This window comes from Capsicum annuum, chromosome 3 (assembly GCF_002878395.1).
Source record: "Capsicum annuum cultivar UCD-10X-F1 chromosome 3, UCD10Xv1.1, whole genome shotgun sequence".
Classification (NCBI taxonomy): Eukaryota; Viridiplantae; Streptophyta; class Magnoliopsida; order Solanales; family Solanaceae; genus Capsicum; species Capsicum annuum.
The window spans coordinates 24,502,187-24,522,190 of NC_061113.1; the positions used below are offsets into that span (position 1 = coordinate 24,502,187).

The 20,004-nt window shown below is 38.6% G+C and overlaps 1 protein-coding gene across 1 annotated transcript; it reads right to left on the reverse strand.

The window, feature by feature from the left end:
• Nucleotides 1–3,126: 3,126 nt before the first annotated feature.
• On the reverse strand, nt 3,127–3,651 carry LOC107865526. Its single transcript, XM_016711776.2, has one exon. It carries the CDS (start codon nt 3,649–3,651, stop codon nt 3,127–3,129), a length of 525 nt encoding a protein of 174 aa, XP_016567262.2.
• Nucleotides 3,652–20,004: the final 16,353 nt, after the last annotated feature.

A 20,004-nucleotide genomic window follows, 5' to 3' on the forward strand; every position in this document is an offset into this window, starting at 1 on the left:
TACAATATGACTTATAGATAATCCCTCAAATTTATCATCTTTGGGTAATCCTGCACATAATCGATCTTGGATATGAAGCGGCTTATAGAGAACCCTTGGATGTATCAATTTGACAATCTTGCATATCCTCTAGTAAGGATTTAGTAGCGACTTATGGTTAACCTTTGAACAATCAACTTTTGGGCGATCTTGCACACTATCCGGTTAGGATTTTATTGTGGCTTACGGATGACTTACAGGCTATCAACACATAGGTGATCTTGCACACTATCCTATTTCAAATAATATGACTTATAGATGACCTTCAAATTGTCAATTACTAGGAAATCTTATATATCATTCATCCTTAGATCGCGACTTAATGGCGTCCCTCTAAATCGTGTGCTCTTAATGTATTTAGATGCCGATTCATGAAAAGATGATGATATCTTTGATGCCAGTATTATGTCTTATGTGTCAACAGATATATTGAATGCTGATAATATCCTCGATGCCAGCATTGTGTATAGCGTGTCGACAGATATATTGGATACTGATGATATTCTCTACGCCAGTGTTGTGTCTAGCATGTCAACAGATATATTAGATGCTGATGATATTCTCTATGCCAGCGTTGTGTCTAGTGTGTCGACAGATATATTAGATGCTGATGATATCCTCGATGCCAGCATTGTGTCTAGCGTGTCGATAGATATATTGGATGCTGATGATATCCTCTATGCCAGCGTTGTATCTAGCATGTCGACAAATATATTAGATGCTGATGATATCCTCGACGCTAGCGTTGTGTCTTGCGTGTCAACAGATATATTGGTTGCTGATGATATTCTCTACGCCAGTATTGTGTCTAGCATGTCGACAGATATATTGGATGCTGATGATAACCTCTACACCCGCATTGTGTCTAGCGTGTCAACAGATATATTGGATGCTGATGATATCCTCGATGCCAACTTATGTCTAGCATGTCAACAAATATATTGGATGCTGATGATATCCTCTATGCCAACGTTATGTATAGTATGTCGATAGATATATTGGATGTCGATGATATCCTCTACGCCAGCGTTGTGTCTACCGTGTCGACAGATATATTGGATGCTGATGATATACTCTATGCCAGCATTGTGTCTTGCATGTCGATAGATTTATTAGATGCTGATGATATCCTCGATGCCAGCATTGTGTCTAGTCTGTCGATAGATATATTTGATACTGATGATATCCTCTGCGCCAGCGTTGTGTCTAGCATGTCGACAGATATATTGGATGCTGATGATATCCTCGACGCCAGCGTTGTGTCTTGCGTGTCAACAGATATATTGGATACTGATGATATCCTCTACGCCAGCATTGTGTCTAGCGTGTTGACAGATATATTGGATGCTGATGATATCCTCTACGCCAGTGTTGTGTCTAGCTTGTCGACAGATATATTGGATACTGATGATATCCTCAACGCCAGCGTTATGTCTTATGTGTCGACAAATATATTGGATGCTGATGATATCCTCTATGCCAACGTTGTGTATAGCATGTTGACAGATATATTGGATGCTGATGATATCCTCTACGCCAGCGTTGTGTCTAGCGTGTCAACAGATATATTAGATGCTGATGATATCCTCTACGCCAGCGTTGTGGCTAGCATGTCGACAGATATATTGGATGCTGATGATATCCTCGACGCCAGCATTGTGTCTAGCGCATCAACAGAAATGTAATGGCCTTTGCGGCAATGATATGTGATGGCCTTTGCAGCAATGATATGCAATGGCCATTGTGGCAGTGATAAAATAATTTTACCTGGTTTCATTTGTCAGTGTCCTGCTTTCTACATGTACCTGTATTCAAGGTAGACGATTAGTAGACACAAAGTTGCTTTTGCTAGTGACTATTTTTAGGAAACTTCTAAATACGATACGTGTAAAGAAGACAAAGTGCTTTTGTTTGTTGCCTACGATCTTAAGAAATGAGATGGACAAATCAAAAGGTCCTCAATAAATGGGCATTAAACCTATTTTTAGGGCTGCCCTAAAATAACGTTCTTGAGCATTAATGATCTGTTGTGGCTCCCAATTTGCTCAGGGATTTTTAAAAGAGACTCTCAGTTTGCGTATTGACCCATGCATCCACTTTAAAATGATTCGTTGAAAGAAATTACTCCATGTTGACCTTCTTCGATCCTTGATTTGCTCCTTTCCATCTCTTGGGCATTCCACCATATTGAGACTTCCACCCTGACACTCTATCCCAAATGATGTCTAGGCAAGTACTAAGTAAGTGAGTCGTTAGATATTTGAAAATAGTCTTAAATTTTTGAAAATAATTTTGAAAACTTCTATGAAGTTTTAGAAAATTTCTGCCAGTCATGTCATGTACTAACTCAATGAACATCTTCCTCGCGGTTCTGACTATATCCGATGGATGGTTTCCAAAACTCATGATTATTGTTGGAGGGTTTCTTCAAGTAGTTCTATCATAGCCAATAATTGAGTCTACCCAGACTTTGTTACAGTTGGTGGTTTCCAAAGCTTTAACCTTTGGTGCTGGGGAATTTGAAATATGTTTTGGCATTTGGTGGAAATTTTGAGGTCTTCCTCAAAATTTCTACCCCAGTTTAAACTTGTTTGAGATAATATCAATCTGAGTGGATCTGAAGTCTTTGCTGATCTTCATTCTCTTTGTTGGATGTCGATCTTCTCTTATGAATTTTTGAGATTCCTTCTCAAAAATTCTGCCCCAGTTTCTATTTGCTAGGGTTATATGACCGAGCCATCGGGGCGCCTAAGTATACCGTTGAAGTAGGAATCAGGTCAAACGTAGTTCAAGCCTAAGCTAGGGATATGTATAGAAAAATCTAATGGGTTGACCGAAGATGACATAGGCCGCCTACGTATCCTTTTTGTTGGGAATTCAGGTCATCACGTAGTTCATACATAAAGAGAAACGATAAATTATCCTAAGGGGTTGACCGAAGCTGACATAGGCCACCTACGTATCCCTTTCTTGAGAATTCAGGTCAAACGTAGTTCATACATAAAGGGAAAGAATTCTAGGCAGTTACACACTAGCAAACAACACTATTACAAAGGTGATTACAAACAAACTAAGCAAACACAAAAACTAGAAAGTCATTCCAACATAATATCTCTTTACCGCATCAGAATTGATTGCTTTGGTCCACTCTGTGCCATCCGTATCAGACAAAATTAGAGCTCCTCCAGATAGCACCTTGCAAACTATGTATGGACCTTTCCAATTTGGAGAGAACTTGCCCTTGTACTCCTCTTGGTGACGGAATATTCGTTTGAGAACCAGTTGCCCCACTTCAAATGCTCGTGTTCTTACCATCTTGTTAAAGGCACGAACCATCCTGTGTTGATACAGCTGACCATGGAATACAACGGCTATTCTCTTTTCATCAATTAACATGAATTGTTCATAGTGAGCACGGATCCATTCTTTGTTACTCAGTCCAACTTCCTGAATAATACTTAGGGAAGGTATTTCGACCTCAGCGGGTATCACAACTTTATTCCTGTAAACTAGTAAATAGGGAGTTGCTCCTGTGGAGGTTCGAACTATTGTTCGATACCCTAGCAAGGCATAAGGTAACATCCCGTGACATGATCTATCATTTTCGACCATCTTTCTCAAGAACTTCTTGATATTCTTGTTAGCAGCTTCTACGGTTCCATTCATTTGGGGATGGTACGCTGTCACGTTGCGATGCATAATCTTGAAGTGATCATAAATTTCTTTCATTAAGTGACTGTTTAGGTTTCGCCCATTATCAGTAATAATTGATTCCGGCACTCCGAATCGGCAAATCAAGTTATTCCTGACAAAATCTGCAACCACTTTCTTAGTGATAGGTCTGTACGATGCAGCTTCGATCCACTTAGTGAAATAATCACTGGCAACCAAAATAAATCTATGCCTATTCAATGCTAGTGGGTCTATTTATTCGATGACATCCATGCCCCAAGCTACGAAAGGACAAGGAAAATTCATTGCGTGAAGCTCCTGTGGAGGCATTCGAATAAGATCTCCATGTATTTGACATTTTGGACATCTCTGCACAAACTTACTACAATCATTTTCCAGAGTCATCCAGAAGTAACCGGTTATCAGGGTCTTTCTGGCAAGGACAAACCCATTCATGTGGGCCCCACAAACTCCAGCGTGTACCTCATTTATCAACTTATTGGCTTCCGCCGTATCGATGCATCTTAGGAATCCCAAATAAGGAGTTCTCCTAAAAAGAATTTCTCCACTTGGAAAGTAATTCTTTGCCAAACACTGGATTGTCTTTTTTTGGTTGTTACTAGCCTCTTCAGGATATATTCCAGATTCCGAATACCTCTTAATGTCATAGTACCAAGGCCTTCTATCAGGCTCCTCTTCCACGTGTATGCAATGCGCGGGTTGCTCCTTCAGGTTTATTTCCAAAGGATCGATGTAACTCTGATCTGGGTGCTGAATCATGGAAGATATCGTGGCCAAAGCATCAGCAAACTCGTTTTGTGTTCGTGGGATATGTCTGAAATCAACATCTTTGTATCTTTCACATAATTCCTGCACCAGCTCTACATAAGGAGTAATCTTGGAGTTTTTTACCGCCCATTCTCCTTGTACCTGGTGAATCAGCAAATCTGAATCTCTGATGGCTAGCAATTCTCGAACTAGCATATCAAGTGCCAATTTGAGCCCCAGGATGCAAGCTTTTTATTCAGCCATGTTGTTGGTGCATGGAAAACGTAACTTAGCAGTTACTGGATAATGCTGGACCATTTCTGACACCAAAACTGCTCCAATTCCTGAACCTTTGAAGTTGACCGCCCCATAAAAAAATAGCCTCCATCTGGGGTAGACTTCCGTGATATCTTCTCCTTCGAACAAAACTTCCTCATCTGGAAAGTAGGACCAAGTGGCTTGTATTCCTCATCAACTGGGTTTTCAGCCAAATGAACTGCTAAGTCTTGCCCCTTGATTGCTTTTTGGGTTACATACATAATGTCAATCTCACTCAGCAACATTTGCCACTTGGCTAGCTTTCTAGTAGGCATGACCTTCTGAATATATACTTCAATGGATCCATTTTTGAGTTGAGGTAAGTTGTGTAGGACGACAGATAATACCTCAACTTTAGTGCCGTCCAAGTCAAAGCACAACATGTCCTTTCTATAAGAGTGTAACAGACTTCATATGGTGTGACCTTTTTACTCAAGTAGTAAATGGCTTTCTCTTTCCTGCCGGTCTCATCATGTTGCTCGAGGATGCATCCAAAAGAATTTTCTAAGACTGATAGGTAAAACAATAATAGAATTCCTTCTCTTGGTGGGACCAAAATCGGTGGTGCAGATAAGTATTCCTTGATACGATCAAAAGCTCTCTGGCATTCTTCTGTCCATTCATTCAGTGCATTTTTCTTCAACATCTTGAGAATTGGCTAGCATATGACTGTTGATTAAGCAATGAATCTGCTAATATAATTTAGACAACCCAGGAAACTCATAACTTCTTTCTTGGTCCTCGGCGGTGGCAAGTCTTGAATTGTCTTGATTTTGGATGGATTTCGCTCGATCCCTCTTCTGCTGACTATGAACCCCAACAACTTCCCTGGTGGCACACCAAAAGCACACTTAGCAGGATTTAACTTTAAACTGTACCTTCTTAATCTGTTGAAGAATTTCTTTAGATAAGTTAGATGATCCGAACTCTCGCTTGATTTGGTAATTACATCATCCACGTACTCCTCAATCTCCTTATGGATCATATCATGGAAAATCGTCATCATGGCCCTCATATATGTCGCACCTACATTCTTGAGACCAAACGGCATTACCCTGGAATGATAAACACCCTAGGGCGTAATAAAATCCATTTTTTCAACATCTTCCTCATCCATCAGTATCTTATGATAGCCGGCGAAACAATCAACGAATGACTGCATTTCATGTTTTGCACAGTTATCGATGAGAATGTGGATGTTGGGCAACGGAAAATTATCTTTAGGACTGGCTCTGTTCAAGTGTCTATAGTCAACACAAATTCGAATCTTGCTGTCCTTCTTTGGCCCAGGGACGATGTTGGCCAACCATGTCGGTTATTTCATGACCTCGACAACCTTAGACTGAATTTATTTTGTCACTTCTTCCTTGATATTTAGGCTTAAATTGGGCTTGAATTTCCTCATTTTCTACTTGACTGGATAGAACTCAGAATTTATCGGTAATTTATGTGACACAATACTAGTGCTCAACTCGGGCATATCATCATAGAACCAAGCAAACACGTCGATGTATTCCCGCAATAGGTAGATGAGATCTTCCCTTTGTGGCACCGCCAGGTGGACACTGATACTGGTCTCTTTGATTTCATCATGATCTCCCAAGTTGACTATTTCAGTTTCTTTTAGGTTTGGTTTTTCTCGATTCTCAAATTCCTCCATATCTTCAACTAACCGTTCCTCATCATCACCCTTCCAATCATCATCGTTCCCTTTATTTTGTTCATTCAGGCTTTGACATGACACAACATTGGCAGGTTTTAAGCTACTGTTACTGTAATAGACAAACAAACTAAGGTAGATAATAAGAAAATAATAACAAAACATATGACTAGAAACGTTTTAGAACTAATATAGTTTTCTAAATAAATGAAGGCATGTTCATTGAAATTTGGAAATAATTACAAAACCATGGTTTATGACTTGCACAAATACAAGCCATCGCCTTTTGAAAGCAGTAAGATACAAAAATAAAGTTTTGAGATATAAAATATGGATCGCGGGGCCTTCTTCGGATCATCACCGATTTCTAAACTATTAGTAATTGCCCTTTCATCTACCACAACAGGCGATGGGTTATAAGTGGAGTGGAGGTCCAATTTTGAAAGGCCTCCCCTGGCGCAATCTGCTTCACCTCGCTGGACTCTGGGAGATCTTCTGGTACAACATTGCATCTTTCAAACAAATCTCCTATCCCATCCCCAAAACCATCATTATCTGACATCTGTCGTACGGGAAATGACTGGAACAGGAGTGGTAAGGGCCTAAATAGACTCTTTTCTGGCCCATCTTCAACCCTATATTTTCTGGTAGGATGATACCCTAACCCGTGCTTAGAGCTTCCCTGTGGGATCACAATAGGCTTGATAATTCCTTGTTAATTCTTGCCCAAGCCTTGACCAGGTTCGAACCCATTTCTTAACATCACAGTTGCAATCATTTTGTAGATAGAAGGAATTGATATTTTGGGTGTCTAATCTCTTTCCGCAACGTTTACAATTTACACCGTATATTAACTGCTACCTTTTGGAACATCTTCAATCACCGGTACATAACCATTGGGATAGTCCGCTCGACTTCCTTCTCCTTGGATGACTACTTCATGATCTTTCCAAATGAACTTCAATAATTGATGAAGGGGTGATGAAATTGACTTTTCCCCATGTATCCATGGTCTTCCCAAAAGCAGGTTGCAGCTAGGATGGATATCCATAACATGAAACTTAGTCTTAAACTCAGCAGGCCCCATTTGGGTATGCAAATCAATCTCTTTTATGGTATCTCTCTGCCCTCCATCAAATGCTCTCATATTTACGTGACTTTAACGAATCTTCCCCAAATCATAGCCCATTTGGACCAACGTGGAGTGAGGACAACTATTCACACCAGATCCATCATCTATTATACCTGATTAATTACATAATTTCGACAAATGACGATGACATATGTGGCTTTGTTGTGCATTGCTCCTTCAAATGGCAACTCGTTGTCACTGAATGATATATGATGTTTCCCCACAATGTTCCCTATCATTGTAGCCAGGTTCTCAACACTCATTCCTACGGAAATATACGCTTCCTCTAAGACCTTCGACAGAGCCTGTCGGTGGTGTTGCAAGCTCAATATTAGTGCCAAGATAGAGATTTGGGCTATCATTTTCTCCAAGTGTTTGACAATTGAGTAATCCTTTGGTTGCATACGCTTCCAAAATTCTTTAGCCTCTCCTTCAGTGATTGGCCTTTTTTGTGAATCTTTCTTGTTGGTAAATTCCTCAGGGATGTAACATCGTCCTAATCGCGTCATCCCCTAGACAGCGGCGGTTTGCACAATAAATTCCTTCTTTGGAGGGGGAGCATATACTTGAGTCGGTCCAGTTAGCACTATAAATGGGGTTTTCTCGCTGATACTTAAGGCAGCCACAACTTTCTCTATCTTTCCTACCTCTTCCGCCCTTTTGCACTTTTTGGAGTTCACCTGGGTAATGGTCTTGCCAGATGACTATTTGCCTTCTATTTCAATCATGTCAACTGTAGATCCCCCATGGTTGGGCAGTGGATTACTGCTAACATTTGGCGTAGGTGCCTGGAGCATGATGACCTTTTGATCAATCAGATCTTGGATTCTGTGTTTCAAGATAAGACAGTCCTCGGTACTATGCCCTGTTACCCCTTATTGATAGGCACAATTTTGATCTGGGTGATAAAATCGGGAGCTAGGATTGACAGGCTTTGGCTGTACTGGTTGCAAATGACCAGCATTCTTCAATCTTTCAAACAATTGGGTGCGACTTTCAGCTAGTGGGGTAAAGTTTTGGGGAGGTTTCTTTTCTTGGTTTGGACGCTGAGGGTTATACGAGCTTAGGTATGTAGGAGGGGTACTTGGTGGTAATCTGGAGGTGTTGGGAAATTTGTTCGGTTATTTGGGAGAGTAGTTTGGAAATGAGACTGATAATTTGGAGGTGGAACTGGGTATTGGGAAATATATTTGGCTGTGGAGCTTGGTATAATGGTGGGATGTTTGGGACTGGTATCTGGCATTGGGGGTGGATGTAGAATGCGTGCGAAAGGTTAGGTGATGGCGGGGAAGATAAAATATTTCTAGAGTTGAACCGCTATTTCAATTTTATAACAGAATTGGCAGAAACCCCACCTACCTCTTCCTTTTTCTTCTTAGAAAACATGGCAGTTCCAGATGATGTTGGGGATTTGGGCCAAGAGTTCAGGCCTAATGATTTTTTGAAGAAAATATATGCTTCCTCAAAGTCAATCCATTAACCCCCAACCCACATAGACACAAAAAGGGCATAAATGCCTACAAAAGATAACGAAACATGGATACAATTTTTAGGGAAAAAGGGAAATAACATGAAAGAAGATAAATTCCCACGCAGAGAGAATAGAAAAGCTAGCTACTGGAGGCTTCTTCGTCTGCTTCGCCTTCTTTGCCCTGTTTACCTCATGTGCTATTTGATACCTATTGATGATATGGTGACTCTTTCATAATTGTGCTTTGCAGTCATAAGCCATTTCTCCTATGCTGTCGAGTTGGGAGGCCATGCCATCGCCCAAATCGATTAGGCATTGCCTGGCATCATCAGCTTCTTGCGTAGCTCTTTTCAACTCTTCCCTCAATGTACGTATGGTCAAAGCGTCTTCCATGTGCATCTGCCGGTGTGCAATTTCACTTTTCTGGAACTCATCTTGAAGCCTGTAAAGCCGAATTTGATGCTCGGATTCTACATCCACAACCCGAGTGGGCACATTTGGTCTCGGATTCAATGCTCCGACGAGGCTCTTTTTCAATAACTCCTTGTAAGTGTTGCTGACTTCAGGTTCATACCCTATATGGAAAGAGACTTTTACCTACTTTTTCCTTCTCCATCCATTTATCATGTAGTCTTTGTGCGAGGGCTTACTTTCATCATATTCGGTGAAGAATCTGAGCATAGAATCGATTTGAGGCGTCTTCTGCTTGATCTCGAATTGCCTAAGAACTCTGCTAGAATTGTAGGGGCGGGTTCCCCTGAGGCCCGGGAGCACTAAAAAAGGCCATTCGCCCCATCGAATGATGTATTTCCCTGAACAAAGATAGTTAAGGGACCATTGGACATCGCCATATCTTAATGCTCCAAGAGTCTTAAACCAAAGTTTGTGGGATGCTTCCCTTTTGAACTTGTATAAAAATAACCACATGTCGTGTGATTCTAGCAGATTTCTCCTTGTTTTGTGATCAGGTATTGCCGTTCTAGGATTTTTCACCAAATGCATCATCATCCACCATTATAATATAAGGTTGCAGCCTTGGAAGAAACGATTCTCAACTTGACATATTCCCAAAGCGCGATATATGTCAGCGACAATCATGGGGGCTAAGTTGTGGAATACTCTTTTAGAATTGTATTCCATTCCAAACCAGAGTGCATGGTTCACAGTGACAACCCTCGGATGAATTGTGCCATTTTCCCCTTGCGGGAACACCATGGTTCCAAGTAGGCCTGCCGCGAATGCAAAAGCTCTCGTTTCCTTCCATTTTGCTTCAGACTCCATTTTATGCCCAAATTTGTGAAAAGAGTTGAATCTTCCGAACCGATGGTACAACTCACGAAAAGTGATATTTGCTCCATCCCGTTCTCCTATCCAGGTGTCGTCATAAGTTAAAAATGCTTCCTTGATCTTTTTACGATCCCACACATCCGGGACTAAAATATTTTTATTCGGTGTCTTCTTTTTCTTAAAACACATTTTCGTACTCTCGTAGCAAATCAATACCTCTTCAATGGTGGGGGTCAATTCAACATCCCCGAAGTGAAATACCATGTTCTGATCATCCCAAAAAGTTTTTAGTACATAGATCATTTCGGGCTAAGCGTCCATCTCGATCAAAGAAGGAAGATGGCCAATGTGTGTTCTCACAATCTTTCTCTCTTCTGTACCCATGTAATCCCACCACAGTTTCAGGTAATCGTCGGGTTTGGTGACCATCTTGAACTTTTCATGAGAATGCAATTGAGCCATATCTACATAAAAGAAGACAAAATAAGCCTTTCCCTGGCCCCAAATGATAATGGATTGAATTTAGACAAGCATATATTTCTTCAACACATAAGCATGGTTCGTCGGTGATTGACTCAGGGTGAAATAGACATAGGGCAGGTTTTCATGAATCGGGGTCAAATAGACATAGGTCAGGTTTTCTAATGGGTCCAATACCCCGCTCGGATATTGGGTCGTCCTAGGCACATGCCTAAAATAGGGTTTTGGTTTCGTTCTATCCTCGGTGTCTCGAGTGGGCTTGGAAACTGGTTCTCAAGCGGACACCTTGAGTTTGAAAATACAAAAAGCGTCAGACGACTCACATGCTGATAAGCTGTTCGTATTTCCAACCCATTTTGGAGTTGAACAACAAGGGCCGGGACATCTACGATACCCCAAAACAGTTTATAAGATACGAGAAATGCTATGAGATGCGATGATTAAACTTTACATAATCGAAACACATAAACACATAAAAAGTTAATCAAAGACGAAATAAAACATTTCATTAGAACCTAGTTAGATCCCCAGCAGAGTTGCCATTTCTATTTTTGCGGAGAAATTTTGACTTTTTGAAAGAGATTCGCCACTTACTTTTGAAAAGAAATTAAGAAACCTTTAGAGAGTTACTCAAAATGATTCGAAACAGGAAAATCATTTTAAGTTAGAGATTCTGAGTAAGTGGTTCCTATTAACGGTTTAGGAAGGTGTTAGGCATCTAAAACGTCCGCTAACTTGTAGTTATCCGGACTGTTTGAAATGTCTTTGATTAGCTTCTGAAATTTGATTTGTTGAGAAGTGATTGATTTTAGAAATATTTTGAAAGTTTGCAAAGATTAGTTTCTAGTGAACTCATTAGGGGATTTGACTATGTTCGTAAAAGGCATGCAAAACAAATAATTAAAAGAAAGGGAAATGGAGGAGAATTAATGATTTAGGCTTTAAAGTCCAAACTGTTAAACCTGTCCTAATCTAGTTGGGTTTTCAACCCATTTTCCTCTCACCTGTCCTATTTCTATATTTTCGAGCTCTTTAGCTCGAGTTTTCACTTCACCTGTATTAAATACAACTTTGGATTCAAGGCCCAAATGAATGAATAAACAAATAAAACAAGCAATAAATAATAAAAACAACACTAATCTAACAAAATGAAATAGTAAATGAGACTTTTGTCTCTTAGCTGCTTCAAATATTGTGTAAACATCCTTAACAAAACTCTAGTAACCCGGAACTATTAAACTTGCTCAAAGCACTCAGCTTTACTCCAAAAAGATAGCTACCTTGACAACCATCAAACCAAAACTATTCAATTGACTCCAAGCAAGAGATTTGACTATAAAAATAGCTTAATGAAATACCAATAGCCCGAAACAAAATCAAAGCATGAATCTTTGTCACAGAACCAACTATTCATCTCAAGCAGTAGAGTCGCATAACAAATTCATCAGTAATAGCAAGAATAAGCGACAAATTTCAAATCTAAGGTGAAATTAGCAAAGATTGCATATAGTCAATCACGGCAAAGGTTATCCAAATATAACGAACGAGACCAAATATTGTATTATCTAAAGAGAAGAGAATCCTACGGCTTTTTGGGCCCTACAGCAGATAACCCACCCTCATTCATTTTGAACAGATAAACTACTTCTACGAAAAAAAGTGGGATGAAGCAGGAAACAACAAAATTAAAAGGGAAGAGCGTGCGTTTACCTCTTCCTGGGCGGCAAAACAGGACGACGAGATATCAGCACAGTTATTACCACTGGGAGCTTGATGTTATTGACTCGGAAAGCTTTGAGCCACCCCAACCTTCCTCGAAAAGAAGAAGATTTTATGCTTAAACCAAAAAATACTAGTTTTTTTGCTCAGAATGACTTTTTCCATCTTTCGAAATTTACTTCAAATTGCTCTAATGTTACCCTCTTATAGGAGAAGGAAGGGGTTGATTTTTGTGCTCCCATCATTGTGGGATAAAGGAAAATCAGGAACCAATTTGGAATTCTTCGGTGGAGATTTTGAATTTTGAATTAAGATCAAGATCCCCAAAAATCCAAAACTCTTTTTAATTCAATCAAAAACGTCCACCTCTGTACTTGCATGGTACAAAATTAAAATTGTGAGGTAGGACCAATTGTTTTTAACGACACGTTACCAATTTTGGGTTCTTCTAGAACCCAGACAGTTCAACAATTATAAGTAAAGAAAAGGAGATTGGGATTGATGTGGAGAGAGGGAAATCAAAATTGAGTTTTGCAGGGTCAGGTTGTTGGGCATAGAGCTACTCGTGAAAATTGTTGAACTATTGAGTTTACCGAACTCGGGCCGCCGGCGCTGTGCTTGGAGTCACCGGTATCGGGTTGTCTATGGTTGACGGGTTGGGTTTGGTTCTAGTTGACGGTGGAAGTCGGTATAGGGGCGTTGGATTTGTGTTGAGAGGAGATTTTGTTTGTTGATGTTGCTTTTTGATATTATGGCTAGATTTGCCATGGTTGATGTTGCTGTTACAAGGAAGTAAAGATATTGGGCCGGGTCAGGAAAATTTTGGGGCTGAAATTGCTTTATTGTTGGGCCGGCTTGGTTTATTAATTGGGTTAAATATTGGGTTATTTAATAACCCTAATAAATCTAATTGGGTTATTAAATAACCCTAATTAAACTTAATTATATTCTAATAATCAAAATTAAATTTAATTAGATTAAAAATAACTCTAATTAAATTTAATCAGATTAAAATTATCTCAATTAAGAAACGGTGAATTTTGGGATCAAGATTGAATTACGATTTAAACGACTTATTTAAATTATAACCAGATTGAATATATATTGGTCAATTGCATTACTATTGGGCCAATTTGATTTCAATTAAGGTCATATGTAATTTGTTTGCTAAATTGAATCGCAATCTGGCACAAATCAAGTGACAAATTAACCTTGAGTTTCTTAATTTGATAAGAATCCAACAAATATTGCTTCAAATAAAATATTTTGAGAGTAAAATATATTTAAAATCAAGATTTTATCCCTTTAGATTAACTTTCAAGTTTAATCAATAAAAATTTTATTTTAATGAACACGTTCATTTAAATAACCAAATGTATAATGTCAATCAAATGATATAAGTGAATTGAATAAGTAATTTAAACCAACATTTATTTGAACAAAATAATTGTTGTGATTTTATTTTAAAATTGAAGAAACTCAAAAATAAATTGGATTGTGGAGGGCAAAAAGTAGGTGTCAACACAACCTATAAACCCAGTAGGAAGGGTGTCAATAACGTACCATGGGTACTAACATATGGCTGACGATATGGATCCACAAGTGATGTCCCAAAGGTCTAGGGAGTCACCCTCTACTGGCAGGTGCTCTCACGAGATATATGTCAACCTTCAACTGTCAGGAAGACATCTCAAATCTATGCTGGCTATGTAGTTCTGGAACTGAGGGACTGCTACTAATAGTCACACCCTCTACTGGTTGGTGAGCCCCAATCCTTGGGTTCACTCGGTTCTAAATCCTACACCCGATTGAACTGACACTGGTACTGAACTGAACTAAGTTTAACTGAACATTGTTTCTGATTGATCTCATCATGATCATAAATATCTGGGTACAAGGATAAGATTCATGGCTTAACCGACTTACTACTCAAAAATAAAAAATTATGTAAAACACATAGGTATCGGGTGTTCATAACCCACCAACATTGAATAATCATAAAATACAATATTAAAGGTTAAAACTTTAGTATAGGATCATGGTTCAAAGACCCAAAACATAAACACCCTACCAATTAAGTGAAAAACATGGCTTTGAACATGAGGATGTCTTAAAACATGAGAAAACAACATGATTTCATGGCTAAATTCATAATACGATATTATGACATGAAATTCAATTCTAATACAACATGGGAAATGAAAACTTAAAACATAACATAACCTAACTTTCCATGGAATCATAGCAGGACATAAATTGAGTCAAAATACTAGGGAAAACATGAATTAAACTCATTGTGAACACATGCAACTTCATAATGAAGGATAAACTCATATTTTAACCAAAGAAGAGTTTTTTTTGGGGATCCATGGGTGAAAAAAACCCATGGATGAACACCACACATACCTTAATAACTGAATTCTTGAAAATTTTCTTGGATTGGAAGCTAGAATAGGGAAATAGCTTGAGTTTGTTCTTGGGGAAATATGAGGGTTTCTTGAGATAAATTTAGAGTGAAAGGGGCAAATAATGCCCTTTTAGAAGTCCCAAGTTGTGTTAAGGATGACTTGGATTTAGGGAAAATGACTCAAATGTCCCTTTCCACTTAGATTAAGACCCTAAGAAAGATACCTTTGGTGCGCCGCGACCCTTGCTAAGTTCAAGTAGCCACCGCACCATGAACCTTCTCCCTTGTAGATCTACCCTCGCTGCAAGGTTATTATGAGGCTTTCCTATTTAAGCCATCCAAATACGTCCCAAACCTCATTTGAAAGTCCCAAAACTCTCCCGACATGTACTTTTAACCTCCTTAAACAGGATCCAACCCTAAAACCAATATTTTAGGGCCAGGAAAGCCAAATTAAAAATCCAAAAAGCTTAGGGGTCTTGAAAATGACTAAATCCTCAACACTTAGTGAAATTTTCAAGCCTTGGACCCCTTAAGCATGCTACTAAGAGCTGAATCAAGCTTAGAATACTAAGGGGTATTATAATGTATCCCCCTTGAGAATATTTATCCTCGAATGAGACTGATTAGACTAACGATGCTAAAGAAAATAAGGTCATATTCTGAATATGCATGGCTTGGGACATAATCACATAATAGAGTTTGATTGGAGTAATTTTGTGAATGCATGCAATGACATGAGAATGGTTACATAGCTAAAACTGAGAATGAAAAGGAGTCAATCTAAGAAAAAATAATTACCTCAAGCTAAATCTGAGTTTGCAAGGAAAAAAGGAGGGTACTTGGTCCATTTATGCTTCCCAAGTAGCTCCCTCAATGGACTAATTCTGTAACGCACCGAGATCCCATCTCGAGATGTCACATGGTGCATATGACCACGTAGGACCACAAACTAATCCTTTACTGATATCTATACCTGTACTCTACATAATATTTGAAATAAATACGGAAACTAGCCATAAGGTTCAACACATCTATACATACTCAAACTTAAAAATACATACTAATACATCCGTATGAAAAGCCTATAAACTGTATGAACTGTGGAGTTGATGGGACATGTTCCCAGCTAACTTTATCAACTGAAAAATAAATAGAATCTGGTGCAATAATAATAAACTTAGATTCATCCTCGAAAGAAGAAGACTGCTGCTGACTGGGATTGATCTGCTGAGGATACTCTGGATCCTGTTCCTCTAAACTGATTGTGTCAAATAAAACACCATAGAGCAAATACGTCGGTATAGGAATGTACTGAGTATGTAGACAAGGTAAGGCTAAATGGAAAGGTTCATGCATGCTCAATATCTAAACTAAATAATCACTAAAAATACCGCACGAGAACACATACATGAATGCGCAGACCATGAACACAATCATCGAAACTCTAGATACTGAAACTCGGATGCCACTTTACTGCTGACTGAACTCACTACTAACACTGAGATACCGAATCACTGATTCATCTGATATTGATAACTAAGAATATGGATATACTTACATCAAGGACAAAATTCTGTGCTTACTGCTTTCGACTAAAAAGGTTTAGAGACCAACTTTTCTAATAGATGATTTTGGAAGCTTTATCAATGATAAGAAATATGATTATTCTGAGAAACAAGGATACTTAATAGAAGTCTGATACTGTGGTTAATCCTGTCTTACGGCATATCTTTGAATATGATATAAAATAACTGTATGTAAGACCAAGTCTATCTGACGGGATGGTCTATGAATCAATGGAACTATCTGAGTTTCTCATAAAGATAAATGACTATATCTGACAGTCATGATTTCTAAAGATTGATTCTGAACTGAGACTAAATTTTAAAATGAAACTATTGGAAGTAGTTACTTAATTGACATGCCCCAACCTATCACAGGTGGGGTCCAACCTTTAACCCCAGCTGATAGGGTATTAATACCGTGCCATGGGTAAAAACCTCTCTCTTGTCAATCCTCTTTGATAGATGACCCTCAGTAGAAAGTTGACCTAAGGCAATATAATAGTCAAATGCTCTCTCTCTGTAGGTGATAGCCTTTACTGATGGAGACTTCTGCATCCTGCATTGGCTATACAGTTTTAGAGGTTAGGGATTGCTACTAACGACTCCAACCACTCTCTCATTGGCGGGAGGAGCCACCATCCCTTCCCTCGCTTGGTGCTAGTTTCTACTCCTAATTAAAAACCTCTGACTGAATTCTTAACTAAACACAACTGAGCTGAATCTAATGCTGATCATGTTTCTCAAAAGATCTGACTTAGTTTTGCTGAGATCACTTAGTTTCGTTTCTGTCGAAAATGGTGTCAACTCATGGTATCTAACTAACGATACAGAGCTTGAATAGATTACTAGAATCGCATCTGAGGTTAGAACTAAAATCACTTGAATACTATTAGATCTGAGCTGATTACAGGACTGAGGCTAAATTACTAGCGATACAGAGATTATAGAGATAACTGAGATTACTGAGCTTTCTTAAGTTCTACAATTGTTTGAGGATACAGAGTTCTATAGTTCACTGAGATCTAAGAATCATGGATCGACTTGAATTATCGAGAAACTGACACGGCTCTAGACAATAGCTCTATTGTTGGGTATAAATACCCCTAGGACTCGATAACATAAAATAAGGAATAATCATTCCTCTATCATTACAACCATTTGTTCATCATCATCATCACAATCATTCATTCATCATCATCATCATCATAATTATTCATTCACTATCATCATCACAATCATTCATTCACTATCACAATCACTAAGGCATCTCTTTACGCAATTAGGAATCATACATACATTAATCCTCATAATCATTGCGACATCACTTCAAACATTTAGGGATCACAAATGTTTATTCATCATCACAACCATTAAGGGGTCTCTTTGAGCATTTAGGAATCATCAACTTATACTAGCGTAGGGGAAACATGCTATTAGATTATACCCCATTTAAAAAGGTCTTACATCAAGTACTTCATACCTATATCAGTCTTGACATATATTTAGATATCACTTGATTTGGGGAAACTTAATACTATCATGTCATAACTTACTTACTAACTACTTGGCATGTATTAAAAGCTTAGCATATATCAAAGAGCACATACTTGGGAAATTTACCACTATCTTTTCTCAACGTACTCACTAAGGTCTTTCAACAACCACTAGACATGTCCGGTCTTCGACCAACTTGGGGATTCGATACCATTATGGCATAATTCATTTGCTAAGTTATTTTATCAAACACTAGGCATGCATGGACTAGCTCACAATTTGAGGTTTCCTATTCAACGTACTGTAATGGCCCTTATACTTCACCTAAGATTTTCATCAAACCTATAGGGGATATGCTCTGCTTATTCAGCTATTTCTACACCTAATATCATAAACACATCACATAGAAAACAACTTCAACAGGGCTCATCACAATCATCATATAAATTCCACATACCAGGGTCAAAGCCCATAAATCTTGTAAACAAACATTAATCAGAACTCAACGACACATGTATCATCAATTTCAACTCATTCAAATCATGGAATCTCACAAACATAAAATTTTTAAGTTTTTAAAAAGGGTGCTTGAGCTTCTTGGATGAAATAGACCCAAGAATCAACATCTACATACCTTGGGGTAACTTTTTCTTGAAGGATCTTAGAAGATTTCTTAATTTCTCTTGATCTTGTTAATATTTCTTGATTTTTGGTTGAAGGAGAAATAGGGTTTTGATTTTGAAAACCCTAGCTTTTGGAGTGGAAAGAGAGAAAATGAGGCCAATTCTCATTTAAAGGGGTATATATAGGGGTTGGAAAAAGCCCCTTGTTGTCCTTGGAATTAAACTGAAAAATATCGATTTTACATGCTGGTGCGACGTACCATAATCACGCTAGTTCACTGGAATTTGGACAATTAGGAAATTGCATAACAGCGCAACGTGGTGGAAATCGCATTGCCCCCTTGGTTGCGAACTAGAAATATACCACGACGCGGTGAAATCATAGAGGTTCACTAGAATTTGACAATTGCCATTTTGGCTGGCTCCGTGATGCGCTAAGGTGCCAGGTGGCACACTATCTCACTAAAATGGATCTAACTCTTCACCTGAGTTTCCGATTTGGGAAAATTTGGTACCGATGTAAATCTTATTCAATTCCACAAGAATCAAAGTATTCCATACTTGGGAAGATACTACTGAAACTTTTAGACTCGGATTTTCGCTTTACTAAAATTGTTCTTAAGGCTCAGACTGGAAGAGGACTTTGCGGGGTATTACAAATTCGGCCAAAGAACTTTAACCAAGGGAACTCCTTTGTTCATTAGCCTATGAGTCTGACAATCAAGGATCTCAATTGGGACTTCTTCATAGAAAATGCTATCCTGAACATCTATGCTTTCTAAAGGAAAAACAACAATTGAATCACTGATATATTTCTTTAACAAAGAAACATAGAACACCGGGTGTATTGACTCCAAATATGCAAGCGATTCAAGATCATAAGCTACCTTTCCAAAATGGTTTGATATTCTGTAAGGCTCAACATAGCGGGGACTGAGTTTCACCTTCTTGCTAAATCTCTTTACTCTCTTTATGGGAAAAGTATTTAAATAGACCATATCATTAATCTCAAACTCAAGATCCCTTCTCCTTATGTCTGCATAATATTTCTGATGACTTTGGGCTGCTTTCAACCTTTCCAAAATCAGCTGAACCTTTTCCATCGCTTCAAACATGGACTTTGGTCCCATCAAAGCAACCTTGCCTGCTTTAAACTAACCAATGGGAGATCTACATCTCCTTCCATATAGAGCCTCAAATAGAGCCATCTGAATACTGGAGTGATAACTATTAAAATAGGCAAACTCAAACCAAGGTAAGTGGTCATCCCAACTACCTTTAAAGTCAATAACACACACCTTCAATATGTCCTCTAACGTTTGAATGGTTCATTCTTTCTAACCATATGTCTGAAGATAAAAAGTAG

Coding starts and splice junctions, on each gene's coding strand:
- LOC107865526 (XM_016711776.2), bottom strand. CDS start 3,651: ATGGTCGAAAATGATAGATCATGTCACGGGATGTTACCTTATGCCTTG.